Source organism: Megalobrama amblycephala, linkage group LG9, assembly GCF_018812025.1.
Source record: "Megalobrama amblycephala isolate DHTTF-2021 linkage group LG9, ASM1881202v1, whole genome shotgun sequence".
In the NCBI taxonomy this organism is placed as follows: Eukaryota; Metazoa; Chordata; class Actinopteri; order Cypriniformes; family Xenocyprididae; genus Megalobrama; species Megalobrama amblycephala.
The window spans coordinates 14,428,013-14,452,000 of NC_063052.1; the positions used below are offsets into that span (position 1 = coordinate 14,428,013).

General features: G+C 36.5%; 1 protein-coding gene across 1 annotated transcript in view; it reads right to left on the bottom strand.

The window, feature by feature from the left end:
* trps1 (trichorhinophalangeal syndrome I) overlaps window positions 1-23,988 on the bottom strand; it is a 137,091-nt gene that overhangs the window by 5,723 nt on the left and 107,380 nt on the right. The window contains 1 exon segment of the mRNA XM_048201777.1: window positions 7,038-7,160. Within this exon segment, the coding sequence (XP_048057734.1) occupies window positions 7,038-7,160 (123 nt within the window).

The following is a 23,988-nucleotide window of genomic DNA, read 5'->3' on the forward strand; positions in this document are numbered from 1 at the left end:
TTACATCTAAAACAAACCTTACTGTGTTGCTTAACTTCACTTAATGCCCTGTGATGGATGGTGTTAAAATGCAAGCTCTCGCTCTTTGGATCATGTCAGGCCAGCTGTCTGTCTGAAGAGAGGATGAGGATGAAAGCCAGACAAAAAGAAAGAGTGCCCTCTACTGCTGGACCGTGTCAGGCCCTCACTGCACAGAACAGAAAGTAGTGGGCATTTGTTCTAGTTCTTTTTTGTCCCTTCTGTCTAATTTTGGATTATTATTATTTATTTATTTTAGATGGACATTACTTTATCAGTTTGCTATGAGTTCTTGACTTTTCTGTTTCAAATATCAAACTAGAACAGAGACATTAAAAGTCTAATACCAAACTTTTATGCCAATGATTACATCTACATATTACAAACTGAAAAACTGACAAAAGGGGGATCCCTGCATATTTAATAATCAAATTTAAGCATTGCATAGTTTGAAGAAAACCAGAAAAAAATGGTTAATTCTAGCAGAATGCAAGCTTAAAAAAGGAAAAAACCTCAACCCCTAATAAATAAATAAATAAAGAAAAAGGAAAAATGTAATAAATGTGCATGACACCAAAAGGTATATGACAAAAATACATCAATAAACAAATACAAAATAAAAAGAAAATATAAAAAACACAAAAAAATAAATAGAAATTGTATGACACTAAAATGTCTATGCCGCAAAAAAATATATATATATATATGTGTATATATATATATATACACACATACACACACACACACACACACACACACACATACATATACATACATATACATATATATATATATATATATATATATATATATATATATATATATATATATTTATATATTATTTTTTTTGTCAATTGTAATGTAAATGACACTAAAATGTGCATAACACTGAAAGAAAATTTATTCTACAAAAAGTCATATTTGTATAAAACAAATAAAATATAAACAAGAAAAAATATATAAAATATATAATAATGTGTATAATACCAAAATGTGCAGTATATATATATATATATATATATATATATATATATATATATACAATTGTGTATGACACTAAAAGAAAATTAATTCTACAAAAAGTTGTATTTTGTATACATAGAGGTACACTGTATATAAATACATATTTTATAGCTAGTCGGCAACCTTGGGCGTTTCTTTATCTTTTTAATCTAGTTTTGACAGTTTAAGTACTTCAGAGCTAAAGACTCATGTGTGAATCAGAGAAAATAGTTTTCTAAACACTGAAAGGTATTAAATGCTCAAAGGAGCCCGGAAGGCCTGTCTCGACCGCACTGTCCGTGAACAAAACCTCGTTGCTATTCCAGTTATTTCTATCTATCTTTTGGGCTTTCTTGTTCCAACGGGTGGTCAGAGTTCAGAAGCTGAGAGAACTTTTTGGAGAACGGTGGAAATATTCTTTCCGTGTCCCACAGAGAAAAGTTTCATGCCGGTGAGCGTTTTATGCCGGCCATTGACACACGGCTACGGCGCATGTCGGGTCCTATTATTAGAAGATAAAATCTGAGAGACATTTATTATTGCAATGTGTTCTGGCATGAGGAGCCCAGACCTCCATTTAGGGCTCTCAACAGTGTGGTTTTATGAGGTGCTATTATGAAATGATTTCTGTACAGCATATAAAACTTTTTATTCAAAAGTATAAAAAATACTACTGGAAAATGACTGCCAGGCTGACATGAAGGACGCGGTCTCCGCCCGCCTGCGTTAGCTCGCCATCAGTGAAACAGTCACTCGATTATTTATCAAACCGAGAACCTGAAAGCCTACGAGATATCTTCCACTAAACAGCCTCACTGCCTCTCCTCGGCTCCGGGAATCAAACTGCCGAAGATGAGTCAGCATCTTATAGCTGAAACCAAAAACAGAAACATCAAGCAAACAAATCCTGCATCCAATCGGCAGTGTTTCAACGGATCCCGAGGGCTTCTGAGAGACGTCTCTACATCTTGTTTCTTAGTTTCTAGTGGAGTGTGACTGGTACACAACCTGATGGTCCAGTGCAGAAGCTACTCTACAGTAAAAGATTAGAGAAAAAAGCTATGCCTTACTGTCCACCGCTGGATCACCTCACCACACAAAGATGAGCACTGAGCTAGAACTAATAACATACAGATCTATGCTATTGCTGGGTTTGTAGACAAGCTGAGGAAAATTCACATATTTACCAGAACTTGATGCAATCATTGTACAAATGTGACTCAAAAACAACCTCTCCTTTTTCAAGGTAAGCACATGAAGAGTAAAGTAGCAGCCTTCATTAATAGATTTAAGGTTTAAGGTCACAACAGATTACATCAAACATACCAGAACCAATGATGTTTATGCATTTCCTTCATTAACGTTCTGGATTTTTGTTCCTCCAAATATGAACAGAACCACCTTGCCTTTTTAAACTTTGCCTACCACCAAGAAGATCAGTGTGACTTATTTTCTGTCAGCAATCAACAATCAACTTGACACACTTGACACACTCTTTCCCGTGATTATAAAGCCCATTTAAATGCACATTTCAGTGGTTTACATGTGACTTCTGTATCGCCTGTGCTCTGGAAAGTCACTGTTTTTCCAAAGACGTGGAACACACAACATGCCTCAATCAAACTAAATACAAGATAAGGGTATAAGAGCAATAACGAAAATGGCGAATTATTATAATTATTGCGCACTACAGTTCAAAAGTTTGGGGTGAGCAAGATTTTTGTAACTTTTCAACATTGATAATAATCAGAAATGTTTCTTGAGCAACAAATCGGCATATTAGAATGATTTCTGAAGGATTCTGAAGACTGGAGTAAAAGTTTAGCTTTGCATCACAGGAATGAATTACATTTTAAAATATATTAAAATTGTAATATTTCAGAATATTACTGTTTTTACTGTATTTTTGATCCTTGCTAAGCATAAAACACTTCTTTCATAAACATAAAAAGAATTCATACCAGCCCCAAACTTTTGAACGTTAGCGTGTTTTCAAATCAGTGTTTCACCAAATCTTTCTTCCTGAACATTACAAAATAGAATCATTAAGGAGACGAATCATTAAATGGAACTGGAATCAGAACCAGAATTGTTAATGTTCTTACAATTCTAAGCCCTACTCATTAACCACCAACAAATCCAAGAAAAACACAAGATTAGTAGAAATTAATATTCATTTAGTAATATTTTAAATGTTGGTGTATTCAATATAATTTAAAATACTTGGAAACCTTAAGTGAAAAATAAATATACCAAAATGTATTTGAAATGCATTTATGCAAAGTATACTACAAATACATTTACGAATTCAGTGTTTCCCACAGGTTTGAAATATACTTGCGGTGGTAGCCGGGTGAAAAATCCTCCTATTACCCATTGCACAAAAATGGTCTACTACATGTGACAAACAAATGTGTGATTTTTAACAGTATGTTTATTCATTGAAATTAATTTTAATTACATAGCATACTATTACATTTAATTACATACTAATATTATGCATTGTAAATTATGCAAAATTATAGCATTTAAATGGTTCACCTTTTCCTATGTTCTCCTTGCTGTCATATAGTGTCTCTCTCAGTTAATGGGACACAGATTTTAATAGTAAAATTTATATAATGAATAATATATGTGTCAAATAATGTTCTTAGTCTTTTCTTCCTGTGGGGGAGACTACAGTAATTTACTATGAATTAAATGGAAATCAAATTAAATATAATTTATTATGCAACTAAAATACCAATAATGCCCCCCAAAAAGAAAAAAACTTAGCGTGTGACTTTTAATTATAAAGAAGCCCGCAACATACCGGGACTCTTATTATGAAATGTCTGTACTATTGCAGGCTGATCCTTCAGATTCTAAAACAACCGTATAAAACATTTTATATAAAGGACATTGTAATCATCAACTTGAGATCATCAGCAATCGCTTGGCATAAATCTGCGCTTTTCATTGATTGAGAATCACTCTGAAGCAGTCTGAAGCGCTGTTGCGCGAGCTTGTAGAACGCGCAACAGCGCCCTCTTGTGACTTTGCAAAATGCAGCGCCCGTGGGAACTTTAGCGGGAGTAAACAGTTGTGACGCACACATAACGAGAAGGTACGAAATGATTAGTTAATCGATCGCGGATGGTTTCATTATATTGGGCAGATATAAAAGTATAAGAGGATAAAAATAATAAAAGCAAAAATGTGTCTCCAAATATACTTGGGCGGCCGTTATTATACCAGGGCGGCCCGCCAAGGTAAAGTCTATGTGTGGGAAGCACTGCGTATTTATGTACTTAATATAAATACCCTGCAATTGTACATTTGGTATACTAATTTGGCATACTTAAATTCTGTAGTTTAGTAATGCTGAATATATATTTAAGTATAATTGATTGTGCAAAAATGGAACTATTCCAAGTATACTTTAGGTACACTTTAAATATCTTGCATTTAAAGACTGATATTATACAGTGATCATCCTTACTAATAGTGATATTAAAACACATTTTAGGCTTAATATTAAGAAATGTGCATTGTGCAATAAAGAAGTTCTCCAAATAAATTTTAATTACAATATTTATATCATTAGGTCTCAAGTGATATGGATTTACAGTATAGTTAGTATGAAATAAATGTATTTTAAATTCATTTTGGTATAGAAGACATGAAATTCAGCACAAAAGTGAGAAGTCATCTGAGCAATAAGTACCAGAATTCTCATAAATATCTCATTGTTCTCTCAGTGTACTCTTTAGGCCTGAAGAATAACACTGCGTTCCACTCTCATTAAATTCATCTTCCCTCAGCTTTTAATATCAATGCGATCTCAGCTGTAAAGCTGTCGAGAATTGTTCCCGTTTCCCTTAAAGTCACGGCCACCTCACTTTTTCTGTCCCAGGTACCCAGAGCAAAGACTGATGCGAGCATCAGTACAGCTTCTGCATCAATGCATGATGGAACTCCAACATAAATGTCAAAGTTAGAAAAACTTACGGCGTGAGGAAACTTATTTACTCCAGACAGTGTTTAATGTGGGGCAGTAAATAGAGCGTACAGTATTTCACAGGCCTGGCTGTGAAGCGGCCATTGATTGCAGGCTCTGTGATGAGGCGGTGCGGACAGGCGGACAGATGTGAGCGCCTGTGCCGGGTCAAGTTAGCACGACTCAAGCCACCAGGTGGCATGGCCCCTGAAAGAGCCTCTTGTGGTCCGGGCGCTGCGGTGCCTGACTGCTTTACCCTAGCCGACCACACTGACTCAGTCGGTTCCCTGTATCCGAGCCTGTGCCACCCAGGCGCTGGTCCCGATAGCCCGAGGTCACCGAGGCAAAAGAGCGCTTCCAACATTACATATCAAGACAGGAAGAAACCGAAACACTCACAGACTTGACCCAATTCTGAAGGAGCTCCAAAGATTAGAATGCAAAAGCAACGTTAAGTCTGCGCACAATGCTTCTTCTGTTTCTTCAGCTTAATTACTCACATGTTGTTGAGTTTGTTTACCCGTCATGTTTATCCAGACACCAATTTCAAAGGAAACAGAAGAACACTAGAACACTTTCAAGGATGCAGACAAAGCTTTAGGTACAGCTACAGATGGAAATCAGATCAAGATTAAATCGGGAGGGCAGAGAACTGCGAGGCAATAAAGCAAATCAAATGAAGTAATTTAGTCCCGAAACGAGCAGCTTCTTTTCTTTGGGCACAATTCACACTGACTAACCAAAGAATTAATAATATAGTCGCCGCTTTATGTATTTACAAAGGTATAAGACTGTGTACTTTACGACTTTAATGAGGGAAAGAACTACAGTCCCATGAAGCATTGTGAAAGAAACAAAATTAAAATCGATGAACAAATAAAAAATGCAACTGATTTAAAGACGTTAATTGTGTATACAGAAAAAACTATATATTTTACAAGTTTTGAGGTGGGAACTACAGAGTGATTTGCTTGTCGCTGTCTCTGAATGGTGGAGATTTCTTCAGAATCATGGGTAATGTGGTTTTTCACAATGAATTCTGCTGTTAACCATGGTTATTTATTTATTTTTTTTTAAATAATGTACCTCAAAGTAAGCTTTAAAGGTTAAAAATCAATTCCCCTATGGAGAAAATGAATGGGATTTGTTACTCTATAGCGGTTAAGTGAATAGTTTACCCAAAAATAAAATTTCTGTCAATTTTTATTTGTTTAATGTTTAATGTGGGGCAGTAAATAGAGCGTACAGTATTTCACAGGCCTGGCTGTGAAGCGGCCATTGATTGCAGGCTCTGTGATGAGGCGGTGCGGACAGGCGGACAGATGTGAGCGCCTGTGCCGGGTCAAGTTAGCACGACTCAAGCCACCAGGTGGCATGGCCCCTGAAAGAGCCTCTTGTGGTCCGGGCGCTGCGGTGCCTGACTGCTTTACCCCAGCCGACCACACTGACTCAGAATGGGATTTGTTACTCTATAGCGGTTAAGTGAATAGTTTACCCAAAAATAAAATTTCTGTCAATTTTTGTTCACCCTTCCAAACGATATGACTTTTATAGGCTTTGGAATGAAGAAAGTGATATTTAGCAGAATGTCCAAGCTGCTTTTTTCCCCCCATACTATGAAGGTGGATGGGAACTAGAAACAAGTTTAGTCTTAGTCATTCTGCTAAACGTCTCTTTTTGTGATCCACGTAAGAAAGAAATTCATACGACTCGACTGGGTTTTTAAGGTTGTGCCAGTAGCCATTGTGTCCGTCTCGGGTTTTAAGGTCAGGTGTTTGTTAGGACTGTGGGAAATAGGGCTCCCAGCTGGTGCAAAATTACTTCCATAGGGCCATTAGCTGGCTGCAGGGCTGAGGAAGGCCAAAAGGGCTCTTCCCCCGGGGTCCTCGCCTGACAGCGCGGAAATGAAGCGATCAAACCGAAGCTGCTACGCTGTCACCTCTCCGTTCATTTGAACTCTGTTTCTGCGATTTGTGGGTGGGCTGGCGAGGCGTTCTCGCCATCCCTTGCCCCGATGTTTTCTTAGTTCCCCCCTTACCGAGTGCAGCTTCTGATAGAGGCCACACGCGTTGCACACGTAGCCGCCGTTGGCATTCTTCCTCCACAGCGAGGTCTTGGTGGTCAGACAGTTGGCGCAGAAGACCCCCGAGCCCCGCCGTCTCTGAAATCATAAAAAAGAAAGAGAGCCAAAATGAGTAAAAAAAAACGAGCTGCGGAGAAAAAAGAGGAATGGAGATTCATGCACTGCAAAAAGAGAGCAAGAAAGAAAGCCAGAGGTAGGCGAAGAAATCCCAAGACTCAGTAGGGTGTAGCTGGATATGACAGCTCTGATGGTGAGAGACACAATCAGAAATCAGGATGAGGCGCGATTAACAGAACCAAGCTAATTAACCTTCCTGCGATTTATAGGCTTTGTAAGATACCACCGTGTCAGCGACAATGCCACCAGCTTCAAACCGGGTCGCCCGCACCGGCATGACATAAATATTTTGATCTTTCAATAAATGTCTCTTCTCGAACACATGCATGACGTGAACCTTTAAATACATGGCTGCAACTCCAAATATCTAGTAGCTTGAAATATTGCACTCTACTGTGAGAGAAGGGGAAAACATAAACTCAAGTAGGAAAAAAAGGAGAGATATACAGCCACATGAATCATCCATTGGGAACGGACAGAACTAAAAGCGAATCCCGAGAGTCAGCCGGGGCAAATCACAGGAATTATCTCGATTATGGCCCCTGTAAAACTCGTTTAGGCTTATAGAATGTGTACGATTTATTTAGCCTAACTTCAGACGGCTTGCGCAGGGAGCACATTTCTCCTGCCAGAAAAGTACAATGCTCCTAATTGTGCTCTAATACATTTAGAATGGAAAGCTTTCTGCAGACATAATTTTGGCTTCGACTCGGTAGAGCTTTTTTGGCAGGGAAAGGGGCACTTGATTCATCGGGTGTTTCACAACGTATCAGTAAAAAGTTTTGGGGCGCCGCCAGCTTCCTATAGGGTAATTTTTCCATCCAGATGCGCCATTGGAGGGCCCTGCATCAGCTAAACTAATTATGATCTCACCTTCGCTGATGCTCGCTCACTCTACGGTTCGACATCTCCCATTAATCATAGATATGTAGAAAATGAATGTGAAAAGAGAATGAGGGACGGTAGCCCGCACGACCATAAAGAATAAAAATGATGGCAATAACTTAATGAGATGGAGCAATGTTTTCCATGAGCTATCAGCAAATGCAAAGTCACTCTGACAACTGCCCTTTGCAACCGCAGAGCATCATTCTGATGCGCGCAGCATTTCGGCAGAGAGGGGGGGATCTCTCGTCCTTATTGTGCACATAAAACAAAGGTATACTCATTGAAGGTTCATAAACGCCTTTCTAATGGCTCTCCGCAGCAATAAAGACTCGATCTTTACATTAAGCATTACGCTTGCTCAAATCAATAGTTTTATCCCTTACAAAAAGTATGCTGATGGTTTTAGATAAATATTTGATCAGTACTTCAATTAAATATTTAAGTTTGTAATTCAAGACCTGGATGACTTAATTTCTTCTGTGAAACACAAGAGAAGATATATATATATATATATATATATATATATTTCCACCGCAAAAAAATATCTTCTTTTGTGTTTTGTAGAAGAAAGAAATTCAGTTGCACTTACAGTACGTACTGGGTAATATAAGGTAACTACATGGTTTAAGGTTAGGTTATTGCAATTACTACAAGAAGTAAATAGTATGTACACAGCAGGGCCGTAACCACCATAGGCATTGAGGGGGATAATTGGCCAAATCGTACCCCATATTATATTTGCTATTTCATAATGCTGCTCTCCATTACGCACAACCACAGTATGCAAATTTTAGGGCGAAATATCCCTTTAAGAGAGCGAGATGTCAGGCATATCCTACAACACAAACCCACAATACCTTGCTGGAAGATTATCTCAAAATCGAATTACGGCTCATTTACGTCAGAATCAGTGCTTTCTTACAACCTTTAAGCGAGAATGTATATATTTTCTGATCTCAGTGGGGTTTTTTAGAGGGCCACATGCTAGTCCTGACAGCTTAGACTTGATTGATTGATTTATTCTTTCCTATCCTGTTCTTGCGTTACAAGCCAAACAAAGTGTCCGTCATCAGCTATGTGGATTTCTCTCCCCGGCCTTCTGGGCTCCAGAGCCAAATCACTCACACGTGTTCCCTCCGCCCGGCCCGCGGTCTTTCAGCCACAGAGAGTTAATATACATACAACGTGAACACAACTGATCATTTATCTTGTTGGTCATATCATTCATTTGTGCTGGGCCTCCTGTTTAGCCATCCAGAAAGCTTATATGGTTAGTGAGCCAAAAGTGTTGGATTTAAAAGTGAAATAAATCAAAGGCTGCGACACTTGGGCTGATCGTGTCTGCATCTGACTGTGTGATAAAGGCTGTTTCGATGTTACAATTAATCAGACTCTTGTATCAACAGGCGTAGTAAAAAAAATAAAATAATAATAATTATGAACTAGCTGCAGTAAAATTAATGTGTCTCCATTTATTGAAAATGTCATTAAAGGTGCCCTAGAATGAAAAATTGAATTTACCTCGGCATAGTTGAATAACAAGAGTTCAGTACATGGAAAAGATATACATTGAGTTTCAAACTCCATTGTTTCCTCCTTCTTATATAAATCTCATTTGTTTACAAGACCTCCGGAAAACAGGCGAATCTCAACATAACACCGACTGTTACGTAACAGTCGGGATCATTAATATGTACGCCCCCAATATTTGCATATGCCAAGCTCATGTTAAAGGCATTCAGACAAGCCAGTATTAACGTCTGGATCTGTGCACAGCTGAATCATCAGACTAGGTAAGCAAGCAAAGACAACAGCGAAAAAAGGCAGATGGAGCAATAATAACTGACATGATCCATGATAATCATGATATTTTTAGTGATATTTGTGAATTGTTTTTCTAAATGTTTCATTAGCATGTTGCTAATGTACTGTTAAATGTGGTTAAAGTTACCATCGTTTCTTACTGTATTCACGGAGACAAGAGCCGTCGCTATTTTCATTTTTAAACACTTGCAGTCTGTATAATGCATAAACACAACTTCATTCTTTATAAATCTTCTCCAACAGTGTGTAATGTTAGCTTTAGCCACAGAGCACTATCAAACTCATTCAGAATCAAATGTAAACATCCAAATAAATACTATACTCACATGATCCGATCCATGCACGCAGCATGCATGACGAACATCTTGTAAAGATCCAATTTGAGGGTTATATTAGCTGTGTGAACTTTGTAAATGCACTGTATTATAGTCGAGAGCTCGGGGGCAGGGAGCGCGTGATTTAAAGGGGCCGCAGCCTGAATCGGTGCATAGTTAATGATGCCCCTAAATAGGCAGTTAAAAAAATGAATTAAAAAAAAAATCTATGGGGTATTTTGAGCTGAAACTTCACAGACACATTCAGGAGACACCTTAGACTTATATTACATCTTTTGAAGAAGACGTTACAGGGCACCTTTAAGTTTATGTTCATTGTATAACCAATGCCTTACATATTGTGTTTAATGCACACGTGAGTTTTCCTACCATGATTCAATTCAACTAGCAACTTACATTTACAACTCGGCAGGTACTGTACTTGTTAATAAACAATCAATTATACACATACTCTAGACACAGGGATTGCAAGATGCTTAAGGTCAGAGGGGTTTCCAAAACAACCCAAAGTTATTCAACAACACGCATCTAAAGGACAAATACAAAAAAACAAAAAAAGACATCACATTATAAGAAGGAGGGTGGGATCAAATACAGTGGGAGTGTCAAAAAGTTGAGATGTGAATGTCTGTGAGGAGGGGGTTGTGGGTCAATTACACAGGAAAGCCCAGAAATAGCCTTCCCCTGTTGAACGGTGCAAAATCCCAGACTTCCTTTTCAATTATCAACTAGACCGCCATCTGTAAAAACGAATGCATACCTTGCCTCGCCAGGTTCTGTTGTTTTATCTCTTTCTCCCTCCATTACATCTCAGAAAAAAGGACAAGTTGGCAAGGGAAAAAAAGAATAAAAAAAAAAAAACACACACACACACACACATTTGACTGGCTTGCTGCAGCTGCTCACCAAAGGAAAAGGAGGGGTGGCGAACGAGAGAAAGCCCTGATTGTCTTTGTTTTCCCAAAGTGTGGGGCGATTTTTCTCGCCTGCCACGTCTGGCCGTGCTGTGAGGTGATGCATTGTTTTTTTTCCGCGGGCTAGAGGGGCCGCAGAGATCCCAGGCCCTGTCTGTTTCCTGGCCTGCTCCAGTTTATCACTGTATCTGCTCTAAGCGCTGCTCCCGCTATCTGGCATCCGTCACGGCCATCGCTATAGGTGCCATGCATTATCACACGGCACTGTCACTGGTTAAAACACCACTAATCATAATCAGAACAAACTTTGTGATACCTTTCATCTGCACTCGGGATGAGGTGTAAAATAGGCTAATTTTTTTTCCATACAGACAAAGGTATGTGTACAGGTAGCGCAGGGTTAGAGGTACTCGCAGTAAACAACAAAATGGCTGTTCTTGTTTGCATTGCGGGCTGTGATGAATGACCCTGCTGCACTCCTGGTACTTTCTGTGGGTGTAGCCTGTGCATTCTGTTTGTGCGTGATTGATTACGCATGCCTAACACTAGGCGCTCAAGGGAGTCAGACTAATTCGGTCCTGGTGAGAGGAATCTGAAGTAATTAGAGGCAGGACCTAATTACATCTATTTATTTAACGAGCATGTTCCCACAATCCCATAAAGCTCTCCATTAAAAGCGTCTAGTCTCAGGTGAAAGAGGCGGGGAAGAAACATCACACCTTTCTGTCTTAAACCTATTACTGTAATCAGCTGCTCTCAAGGTTTTGCAACCGGTTTCGCACCCATTGTGAACCTCTCGGCACTAAACAATGCGGCCGTCTATGAAAAATGTCTGAAAATAACAGCTTTCAGCACTAGGGATTTTCAGGCCTCTGCAACGTCAATCTAACAGTCAGTTTTGGTGGACAACAAAATCGTGCCTAAAAGCAGAGACAGTGAAAATGATGAGGGGAAGCAAGGGATGCTTGGAGACTGACACACATCACAGATGTAATATGTGAAAATAAGGGCCTAATAATGCATTTGGCATGCCATCTGGATGTAAGAGTGAGGATTCTTTGGTTTAAAGGGGGCGATTTGCACACAAAGCTGGTGAAATGAAATTACATGTAATTCACTTAGGCAATCCGCGGGGCCTCTTACATTAAATAAACAATTATTTAATCAGCTGCGGGGAAATTAGGTGAACCCCTACTGACAATTTCAATTTCAGAAATCCTGCATCAACTTTTCAAGGCTCAGGCGGTACCATCGAAACGCCGTCGGCAAACATCTGGACACAATTGAAGACATATCGAACCATCAAGTCCTATCTTAGGTGGATGTTTTACCGGGTTTACACAAATCCGAAGTCTCTAGCTGAAACGGAGTCCTAATTATATAATTCGGTTTGATAAATAAGGTTTAATGTATTCTGTGAAAGCTTCATTCCTCCTAGAATCTGGGAGGCCACGGTTCAGGGTAATATTCCCACATCACATCCTCATTTCTTCACGTTGCTCTCAATATGCTTCACCGTCAGGAAGAAGTATAAAAAGTAGTATCAAATCATCTGTAGTCAATCAGAAGGGTTTTAAAGCAATTATTCAATTACGTATGGGCGAGCGGGGCTAGTACTCACACCCTTTACTATTTCTAAGGGTACATTCTACTTTTTTTGAAGCGTCTATGAAAGGTTGTGTTATTGCCTAGGAAAAAAACGTTGTGTAAAATGGTGCGAAGGTGAATCTGCCATTAAACAGCCTAAATAGTTGATTTTAAATAGTAAAATTAGGACTTTTGTCTTAAAATCGTATAGTTAATTAGATACCTTACAGCAGTGGTTCTCAACCAGTTCTCAATCAGTAAACTTCCAAGCATTCCAAGCAAAATAAGCATTAAAATAAGCTAAAACAACTAAAAGATTGACATTTTTTTATTTTGATTCATCTCCTCAAAGACACTTTTTTGAAGAAGAAGAACCAGAGTTTCACTGTCTTGGAAAACCAGGACATATGAGGTAGCCTAATTGTAAAAGTGTGAATTCTAGACCTGGAAAAGTCATGTAGTTTTTTATAACGAATATATATTTTTATGCCAATCTCTACTGTATTCAATTATGTATGGGTGAAGGGGGTCTAGTTGTACGGAAGAGGATTAGGGCCAAGTAATAATAAAAAAATAAAACCATCTCGAGATTAAAGTTGTTAAATTTCGAGAAAAAAGTCGAAATAAAATGTTGAGAATGAACTCATTAAATTACGAGAAAAATGTCATTAAATTTCGAGAAAAAAAGTCGAGATAAAATGTTGAGAATAAACTCATTAAATTATGAGAAAAAAGTAATTAAATTACGAGAAAAAAGTCATTAAATTATGAGAAAAAAGTCATTAAATTACGAGAACAAATTTGTTAAATTATGAGAAAAATTTAGTTAAATTTCGAGAAAAAAAGTCGAGACAAAATGTTGAGAATAAAGTCATTAAATTATGAGAAAAAAGCCGTTAAATTATGAGAACAAATTAGTTAAATTACGAATTTGTTCTATAATTTAACGACTTTTTTTTCATAATTTAATGACTTTTTTCCTCATAATTTAATGACTTTTTTCTCAACATTTTATCTCGACCTTTTTCTCGAAATTTAACGAGTTTATTCTCAACATTTTATTTCGACTTTTTTTCTTGAAAATTAACTTAATTTTTCTCATAATTTAACGAATTTGTTCTCATAATCTAACGACCTTTTTCTTGTAATTTAATGAGTTTATTCTCAACATTTTATCTTGATTTTTTTTCTCGAAATTTAACGAGTTTTTTCTCATAATTTGACAAGTTTATTCTCGTAATTTAACGAGTTTATTCTCAACATTTTATCTCGACTTTTTTCTTGAAATTTAACGAGTTTTTTCTCGTAATTTAATGAGTTTATTCTCAACATTTTATCTCGACTTTTTTCTTGAAATTTAACGAGTTTTTTCTCGTAATTTAATGAGTTTATTCTCAACATTTTATCTCGACCTTTTTCTCGAAATTTAACGAGTTTATTCTCAACATTTTATTTCGACTTTTTTTCTTGAAAATTAACTTAATTTTTCTCATAATTTAACGAATTTGTTCTCATAATCTAACGACCTTTTTCTCATAATTTAATGAGTTTATTCTCAACATTTTATCTTGATTTTTTTTCTCGAAATTTAACGAGTTTTTTCTCATAATTTGACAAGTTTATTCTCGTAATTTAACGAGTTTATTCTCAACATTTTATCTCGACTTTTTTCTTGAAATTTAACAAGTTTTTTCTCGTAATTTAATGAGTTTATTCTCAACATTTTATCTCGACCCTTTTTCTCGTAATTTAACGAGTTTATTCTCAATATTTTATTTCGACTTTTTTCTCGAAATTGAACGAGTTTTTTCTCGAAATTTAACATCTCAAGATGGTTTTATTTTTTTATTATTGCTTGGCCCTAATCCTCTTCCGTATAGCTGACACACCTTTTACTACAATTATTATTTCTGAGGGTACATTCTACTTTTTTGAATGTCTGTAAACTTAAAATTTCTGCAAGTTTTAAGTCTAAAGTGCCTACAAAAGTCTTGGCCACAAATAAAGGTTCCATCGTTATTGCCTAGGAAAAAAAAAAAAAAAAAAATGTGGTATCACGTAAAATGGTGCGAAGGTGAATCTGCCATTAAATAATGAAATTTAAATCGTAAAACCAGGGTTTTCACTGACTTGGAAAACCAGGACATACGAGGTAGCCTAGTTTTAAAAGTGTGATTTCTAGAATTGGAAAAAAGACAAAATCCAAATTTATGCCAAAATCTACTGTATTTTAACAACATATAGAAAGTGTGAGTAAAAACATATATTTTTAAAAGTCCTTATGGTTAATCTGACTAGAAAAGCCATGTAAATTCATTGAGTTTAAAACATTGACTGAGCAAACATTCAGCTCATAAAATTTCTGAAAATGACTTGCCAGAAACTAGAAGGCCTTTGAATGTTGTGGACACTGGGGAGTCCTTGGAGGTTGAGAATCACTGCCACTGATAACTAGCCCCAATCTCCCATGTTAAACATGCAAGATGCAACTGTAGATTCACCATAAGGATAATTCTGGGATCTGGAAACAGCATAGGAATGCATGTACAGTAAACGAAAGACCTGCCACAGCTGACCAGTTCCCTCGGTTTAAATTCAAGCCGCTCACACCAAAACTCTCAGAGGAGATGGGCTTCGGTTTTCCATCCAAAGACAGTCCTTCTGTTATCTCTATCCAAATCCCTATCCATCCCTTTTTTCCTGCCCTGTGTTCGCACCACGGCATACCCCGCTGCTACACGAGACTATCTGAACCTTGGCTTTCTCTCCAAATCAGATCCAATCGGAGGACATGATCAAAGACAGACGGGTCTCTATCTGGAAGTGTGAAGCGCAGATATCCATTTGCACTCAGAGGGCTTATGGTTGCAGTCATGAGAGTAGCCTATTGTACTGCAAAAATCAAAGGTATCCCTCCTTCTTGTGCAAATAGAAGGCGGCTTTATGTATTCTGGAATAATCTATTCCAGAGGCCGAACAATACTCTGCTCTCCCCTTACCGCTACAAAGGCATTAGGCCTTTTGACACTATCGCTACACCCGTATCCCTTATCTAGGTCTTCCTTAGATATGTGGTATCCTCTTCTGAGAAACAGTTCCGAGGACACATCCTGTCCCAGCGACAGGAGAGGAAATCCGGATACGCCGCAGCTGGCCTCTAAATGTGTCATCTGTCACCTCCGTAAGGTCCTCTTCAATGCTGTTTGTGTCGACTCGTCCTGGATGTCATAACATGGGGCCAGCTGACCAGAGACAATAGTTAAAGTGACTGACAATGACGGGCAGGAAAGAGAGCAAAGAGTTCAGGCATGACTTCACCGGCACACCTGCTCGAGTGTCAGAGAGGCTAGTGGGGTTATTGGCGATGCCTCCTGTCTAGAAGCAGTTTCCTGGATCTACAAATCTACATCTATTGGGACATAAACAAATTCATCATAAAAATGCAATGACCTACTTTCTGTTCTCTGATGAAGCTATGAATTAAACACTGTTTTTCAAAGTGAGTACAGTAGTGGTCAAAAGTGATATTTGATACAATTATGTTTTTCAAATATTTTAAATATGAAGGAAGAACAAAACACACTAAACTTGGATAAGGTATTTATCTAAGTTATTTGGCAAAAAAGGCAAACTACAGCTACAGGTTTTATTTTACTATGCAAAAAAATACATAGAAAAAACAAAAAGCTCACAGGAAAATGACCACAACTACAATCAGTTATTAATATTTTGTTGGTTCTCTCATTAGTTTGTTGTATGTGTTCATAATTTCTTTGTATGGCAGCTTGGACACAAATAAAACAAATGACTCCAAGCACAACTATGCAATATGCTTACAAAATCTTTAACATATTTTTAATAATATTTGAATAAAGGGTGAATATGTGAATTTTCCTATAGGCTGGACATAATTTTTGGCCACTACATTACTTCAATATGAATATAGTATATGGGTATATACATATGGGTATATACTTGGGTATATACATACAGTATATGGGTCAATGACATGATTGATTGATTTTTATATATATATATATATATATATATATATATATATATATATATATATATATATATATATATATATATATATATATATATATATATACACTACTGCTCAAAAGTTTGGGATTGGTAAGATTTTTAATGTTTTTAAAAGAAGTTTCGTCTGCTCACCAAGGCTGCATTTACTTAATTAAAAATACAGTAAAAACAGTAATATTGTGAAATAACTGTTTTCTATTTGAAAATATTTTACAAAGTAATTTATTCCCGTGATCAAAGCTGAATTTTCAGCATCATTACTCCAGTCTTCAGTGTCACATGATCCTTCAGAAATCATTCTAATATGATTATTTGATACTCAAGAAACATTTATTGTTTACAATTGTACAAAATATTTGTGTACAATATTTTTTTCAGGATTATTTGATGAATAGAAAGTTCAAAAGAACAGTGTTTATCTGAAATCTAATCTTTTGTAACATTATAAATGTCTTTACTGCCACTTTTGATTGATTTAATGCATCCTTGCTGAATAAAAGTATTCATTTCTTTAATTTCTTTAAAAAAAAATAAAAATAAAAATTCTTACTGACCCCAAACTTTTGAACGGTAGTGTATAATGCTACAGAAGCTTTGTATTTCAGATAAATGCTGTTCTTTTGAACTTTCTATTCATCAAGGAATCCTGAAAAAAAAGTACACAACTGTTTTCAACATTGATAATAATAACAACAAATATTTCTTGAGGAACTAATCAGAAGAAATGATGCTGAAAATTCAGCTTTGGCATCACAAGAATAAATTACTCTGTAAAATATATTCAAATAGAAAACAGTTATTTTAAATTGTAATAATTTTTCACAATATTACTGTTTTTACTGTATTTTTAATTAAATTAAGCCTTGGTGAGCAGACAAAACTTCTTTTAAAAACATTAAAAATCTTACCGATCCCAAACTTTTGAGCGGTAGTGTATATAATTATAAAACAAATTCTCATTAAAAAATGACATCCTTTTACAGTAGTTTGGTCAAAATTGTTATTATTATTTCTTATAAATATAATAAAATCTTATGACTGTGTGTCAATATTAAGTCTCTTAAAATAACAGATAATATAATAATATAAATAAAGATATTTGGTAATAAAATATAATATAATGTAATAACCCAACCTTTAGCATAAATGTTAGTTCAAGCCAAATCAAAATAAAACTTTATCAGAGAAAATATTAAAACAAAAATATTTTGAAAATAATAATTAAGACGTGTATTCATGGTGTAAGAAAAATATTCCTTTTTACTTGATTACACACCATAAGGCATTTTTGAGTCATTAAATGTAAACTTTTCTTTTCAAAACACTAAAACAACAGTACATTTCTAAGAAATTGACAAATGTGTTTTAAACAACATTTTAAAAGATGTTTCCTTTTGCTTATCATGAACACTTCTGCATGTCATTGACCCTGCTGTATATTAGTTTGGCCTTGTTGCAAAACAGCAGATAGATTGGAAGGACTGAGAGGTATCTTGTAAAATAAGATTTCACTCTGAAAGTTCCTGCCAAATATTTTCTATCTGCAGGTCAAACTATTTCTTTTTTTTTTTTTTTCAAATTCTTCCCTAAACTACATAAAATAGAGACTGTGGGAACTGCCACTAGCAAAACTTTGGCACACTTTGCTTTAATAGTGTGTGCTGTAATATTGTGTGGAAAGAAGGACACAGAAACCTCAATTCACCTTGCCCTGGAGGGGAAACACAGGCCACAGAGACATGTGAGGCTGTCTATCTGTGGCAGAGAGACAGTCTATACTACACAACTCTCACACCTGAATGTGAGCTGCCCCTTACACTAACAATGACAGCCATTTTCCACTCAACTACTGTTTCTCTGCTGTAAATTTCACATAAGCTTGCTAAAAGTAAGCTGTGGGCTGCTGCTGTACATTTGTGGCTTTGCGATACACACGTTACGAGAACGCCACGGCAGAGAATGAGCTGAAAATAAGTAAACACACACACACACACACACACACAGAGGTATTCACACCTAGCAAAAGCACACAAACTCTCATCTTCCATTTACGTGCAATTAAGCCAACTGGAAAAATACTCAAAAATATAACCAGGGCTTTTCAGCTCGTATCAGTTTCACTGTCAGACATGAAGCATCACAATAATTGCCCTGTAACTCAGAACCCAATATTTTACTGCGCTCAGAGAAAATATCGAATTCACAAGGATAACACTCATATGCTTCACCTCAGAGAACAGTCTGGCAAACGTACCCACTCAAAGGCAGTAAGAGAGAGATTTTGTTTGAGATTTTGTGGTGTAGGCAGTCACTGCGTGGGATCTGATATAGCAGTGACACCATTTCACTTGATAAACATGGTCAGATCTGGTTGAGGCAGCTTGCTGCTCCTGGATCAGGGGTTCATAGTAGGCGACAGACGTTAGATGAAAAAATAAAAGTGACTTTTGGGAAGAAAAAAAAAAAAATCTCTCTTAAACTGACTATTTGAATGAAAGCATCAGGCTATAACTAACGGCAACATGTCATTTGTGCATTTGTCTTTCACCAGATGGTCTCTTTTTTTTCAGATTTGCATCATTATATTATACAACAATGCATGATGGGATACATTAGTAGAAATCAGCAACTTGTGAATAATGAACCACCTTTCCCTGATTGTACTTTAATTACTTGAAAATCTCAACTTTTATTTGTTCTCTTACTGTTTTGAATTTCATCTCTTGGTAATCACTTAAAAGTGTTATGAAAAATTACTTTCATAACTCTAACAGAGGTAGCAGAAATATTTGCAAATATATCCATAATGCACTGAGATGGAGATATTAACAAATATTATTTTTTTAATATACGTTAACAGCCATTAACACAAACTTTTGCATGTGCCTCTCCATAACTATCACATATTAAATCAAGTAAACAATACATCATGCAACTCATATAAAGTGATATTTATATATCTCATACCTTAAATGTTTATTATACCATAAATGTGCATTTCCATATAACCTAATTATGTGTGCATACACATTCTAAATGAAAAACATCTCAAAAACCGATGCAACATTTTAGCAATATATTGCATCAATCAGGCGTATGACAAGACTTCATGTGATATCAGAAGCAGCTTCTCTTTCTAAACTAAACCAACTTTGTCATCACGAGAAGGAACCAAAGCAATCAAAACAACTGCCTGAATAGAACTTATGCAGGATGAACCCAAAAGTGACAGGAAAAACTGGAGAGAAAATGGGGGTAAAGTAGATGAAAAAATGATAAGCTGTGGGAAGGCAATGCCCCACTAAGCTAAAATTAGCAGTAGCGTGACAAACTCCAAGGAGCTCAGACTGAGAACCTCCATCATACTATTGCCCAGAAATCATTCACCCACTCAGAGTAGACAGGAAGAGACCATCAGCCAGTGACTAACACTAATGAAGCCTCCATGGAGCTCCCATAGTTCAGTGGCCAACAGCTTAAATCACTATACGACTATATCGACATTGAGCTCAGACAGAACTGACACTAGTATAGCACAGCCACGTTTAATGCATGTGCATTAAAGGGTTAGTTCAGCCAAACATGAAAATGAAGTCGTCATTTACCCTGGTGTCGTTCTAATGCCGTATGCCCTTCTTTCTCGATCGGACCACAAAAGGAGAATTAAAAAAAAAAAAAAAAATGTCCTGCTAATGCTCGTCCATATAATGGCAGTGAATAGCGACCAGAGGTTTAAAAAAGACACACAGAATGATCCCATGCGACACGTGCCGTATATTCCAAGTGTTCTGGGGTGTATGATAGTGTTTGGTGAAAAACAAATCGGAATTTAATGTATTATTTAATGAAAATCCTGACCTTGGCCATTGGTCTTCTGTGCTCGACTGCGCGGTCATGAGCGCCACAGTTCACTCTGACTCACCCAGAAAAACACACAAGTTAAGATGAATAAAAACGTGACATGAAATAAAACACCTAGAAATAAGTATCCGTGTACCTTCGTCACGGAGTTAAACACGTGTGACCTTTCAAAAGTGATTACATAATGCATGGTGCATCGCAGAGCAGTGCAAGATAAGCATTTGTGGTTAAAAAGTATATAAATCTTTATTTTATTTTAGAAAATGATAGATCTTTTTGCTAGATAAGACTCTTATTCCTCGTCTGGGATCCTTGAAGCTGCACTGAAACTGACATTTGGACCTTCAACCCGTTGGTCCCTGTTGAAGTCCACTATATGGAGAAAAATCCTGGAATGTTTTCCTTAAAAACCTTAATTTCTTTTCGACTGAAGAAAGAAAGACATAAACATCTTAGATGACATGGGAGTGAGTAAATTATCAGGACATTTTCATTCTGAAGTGAACCAATCCTTGTTTATGTTCGTTTTAAGATATAGCCGACTGTATACAAGAATACTTGTCGAAACGGGTGTTTTGAGATCATTTTGTGTGTATATGTGTCCGTTCAAGTGCAAGGAGTCGTGAAACAGAGAGATTATGTGTTCATGTGCCATCTTACATGTGCCTCTCTGTAGCATCCGATTGCAAATCGGGAACTCTTGCCTGTTCTTGCATTTGAATTGTTTAAAAACGTTTAAAGGTGCCCTAGAACCTTTTTTACAATATGTAATATAAGTCTAAGGTGTCTCCTGAATGTGTCTGTGAAGTTTCAGCTCAAAATACCCCATAGATTTTTTTAATTAATTTTTTTAACCGCCTATTTTGGGGCATCATTAACTATGCACCGATTCAGGCTGCGTCCCCTTTAAATCTCTCGCTCCCTGCCCCCCCGAGCTCTCGACTATAATACAGTGCATTTACAAAGTTCACACAGCTAATATAACCCTCAAATGGATCTTTACAAGATGTTCGTCATGCATACTGCATGCATGCGTCGGATCATGTGAGTATAGTATTTATTTGGATGTTTACATTTGATTCTGAATGAGTTTGATAGTGCTCCGTGGCTAAAGCTAACATTACACACTGTTGGAGAGATTTAAGTTGTTTATGCATTATACAGACTGCAAGTGTTTGATAAAACGAACAAGGTGTGTTGATTGTGCTGCAAGTTTGGAAAAGTGTACTATCCGTGGGACCGGCTTCACAAGTAGAGAGCCTGAGCAATTTCATGTGTTGTAATTGCCTAGCAACCCTAGACAAGTGAGCTCTCTGAATTAGCTGCTAAAGACTGGGAGACTTTTGAGCTAGTTGAGTAAATTTCATTGTGCTAAATTTGGGTAATTACGTGAGTTTTCAGGCACTGTGGTAATGAATGGCACTTTGTTGTATTAAATCCGGGGCTAAATGGCTGGAATACGGAAAAGACATATTGGGGGATGGAAGCCAACACCTCCATCAGTCTGCAGGCAAAGACTGAAGCTTTACTATAAGAACCTCATGAACCCAATCAAGTCATAATAAAGCTCTGATTGAGAGGGAAGTTCCTGGAAGTGTGATTGCACGAAGAAATAGGAGGAGGCCAAACCAGCCCGGAATAATTCTTGCCATGTAAACATTACAGCATCATAATCTGATCATTTTGCAATGAGAAAAATATAACACACTCACTCATATTAACAAATTCTGGAGTATACACACTGCCACAATGTTTTTGAAAGAAGTTTCACTTGCTCACCATTTATGATGTATTTATATGACCAAAATACAGTAAAAAAAAAAAAAAAAAAAAACAGTAATATTGTGATTTTTTTTTTTTTTTACAGTTTAAAATAACTCTTTTCTATTTGATTATATTTTAAAATGTAATTTATTCCTGTAGTCAAAGCTGAATTTTCAGCATCATTAATCCAGTCTTTAGTGCCACATGATCCTTCAGAAATCATTCTAATATGATGATTTGATACTCAAGAAACCTTCTTTGATGGATTGAAAGTTCAAAAGAACAGCATTACTCATTTAACCAAATGTTGTGTCATTAGGAACCTCTTGAAATAATATATATATTTTTTTTACTTTTTATGGAAAAATCTCAGCCCAGTTATTGACACATTTTAAACTCTGTTTCATCACATTTTAGGGTTACTATAAAAAGTATTTGCCTTATATAAGACAAAAAAAAATAATAATAATACAACAACCATCAACAAATTTTTAAAAAAATGTTACTTTATTGTAACATATATAATAATATTGTTATATTAGTGCATATATGGGTCCCACTTTATATTAAGTGGCCTTAACTACTATGTACTTACATTTAAATTAATCATTTGATACAATGCATGTATTGTGTACATACATGTTTTTTACATTGTATATTTTAAAAACACCTGCATGCAATTACATCTGTAATTAATTTCCGTAATTACATTTAAAATTACACTGTTGAGACATCTCTTACACCTTACCCCTATTCTTAAACCTACCCATACCACCAGCTTTCCGTAGCCTTACCCGTATCCCACCTCAATAGCAGCAAAAGTGTTTTGCAATTCAATAAGAACCCAACAAGTACATTGTACTTATTTTTTGATGTAAGTGCATAGTAGTTAAGGCCACTTAATATAAAGTGGGACCCATATATGTTATATTAGTAACATTTAAACGTTAAATTTAGTGTAATATTCACTAATAACTTTGTCTTTGCGACATTTTAGTGCAGTCACCCCTAACAACTGCAATTGGATAGTTCATTAATGCCACCGGTCACTACTGTTGCCATCAACACGTTTACTCATTCTATGACTACATTCAACAAAACTGAATAATTGTGAAATATATTAATACTAGACACCTTAAAGATAATGTGTACCACAAATCTTTGCCATATCTTTATGCTAACATACTTTACTATATAATCTGTGATCATCTGACAGTCCTAAAAAGGAGGGAAAAAGAGGGATGAGCAAGTAAAAGTTTTTCTGAAGTCTGTCACACGCTCTTGGCCATGTTCACCTTGACCCCGCTGGCCTGACGAGCTCTGCTCATTTCCCAACACTGGGCTTCTTCCCCACCACTGAGCTAATCAGAGCGGGCAGGTCACACAGACCAGCGCCCGCCAAACAGGCCAGCAGTGGAGGAGGAGGAGAATCTATTTTAAGACACAATTCTGGGCCTCCACATTCAAAAAGACACATGGAGACATGAACGATGTAATTTGTTCCCTTCCTTTCAACCATTATGCCTTTACTGTAAAGTAAAATTTAATCAGTCATATGCATGAACAGTT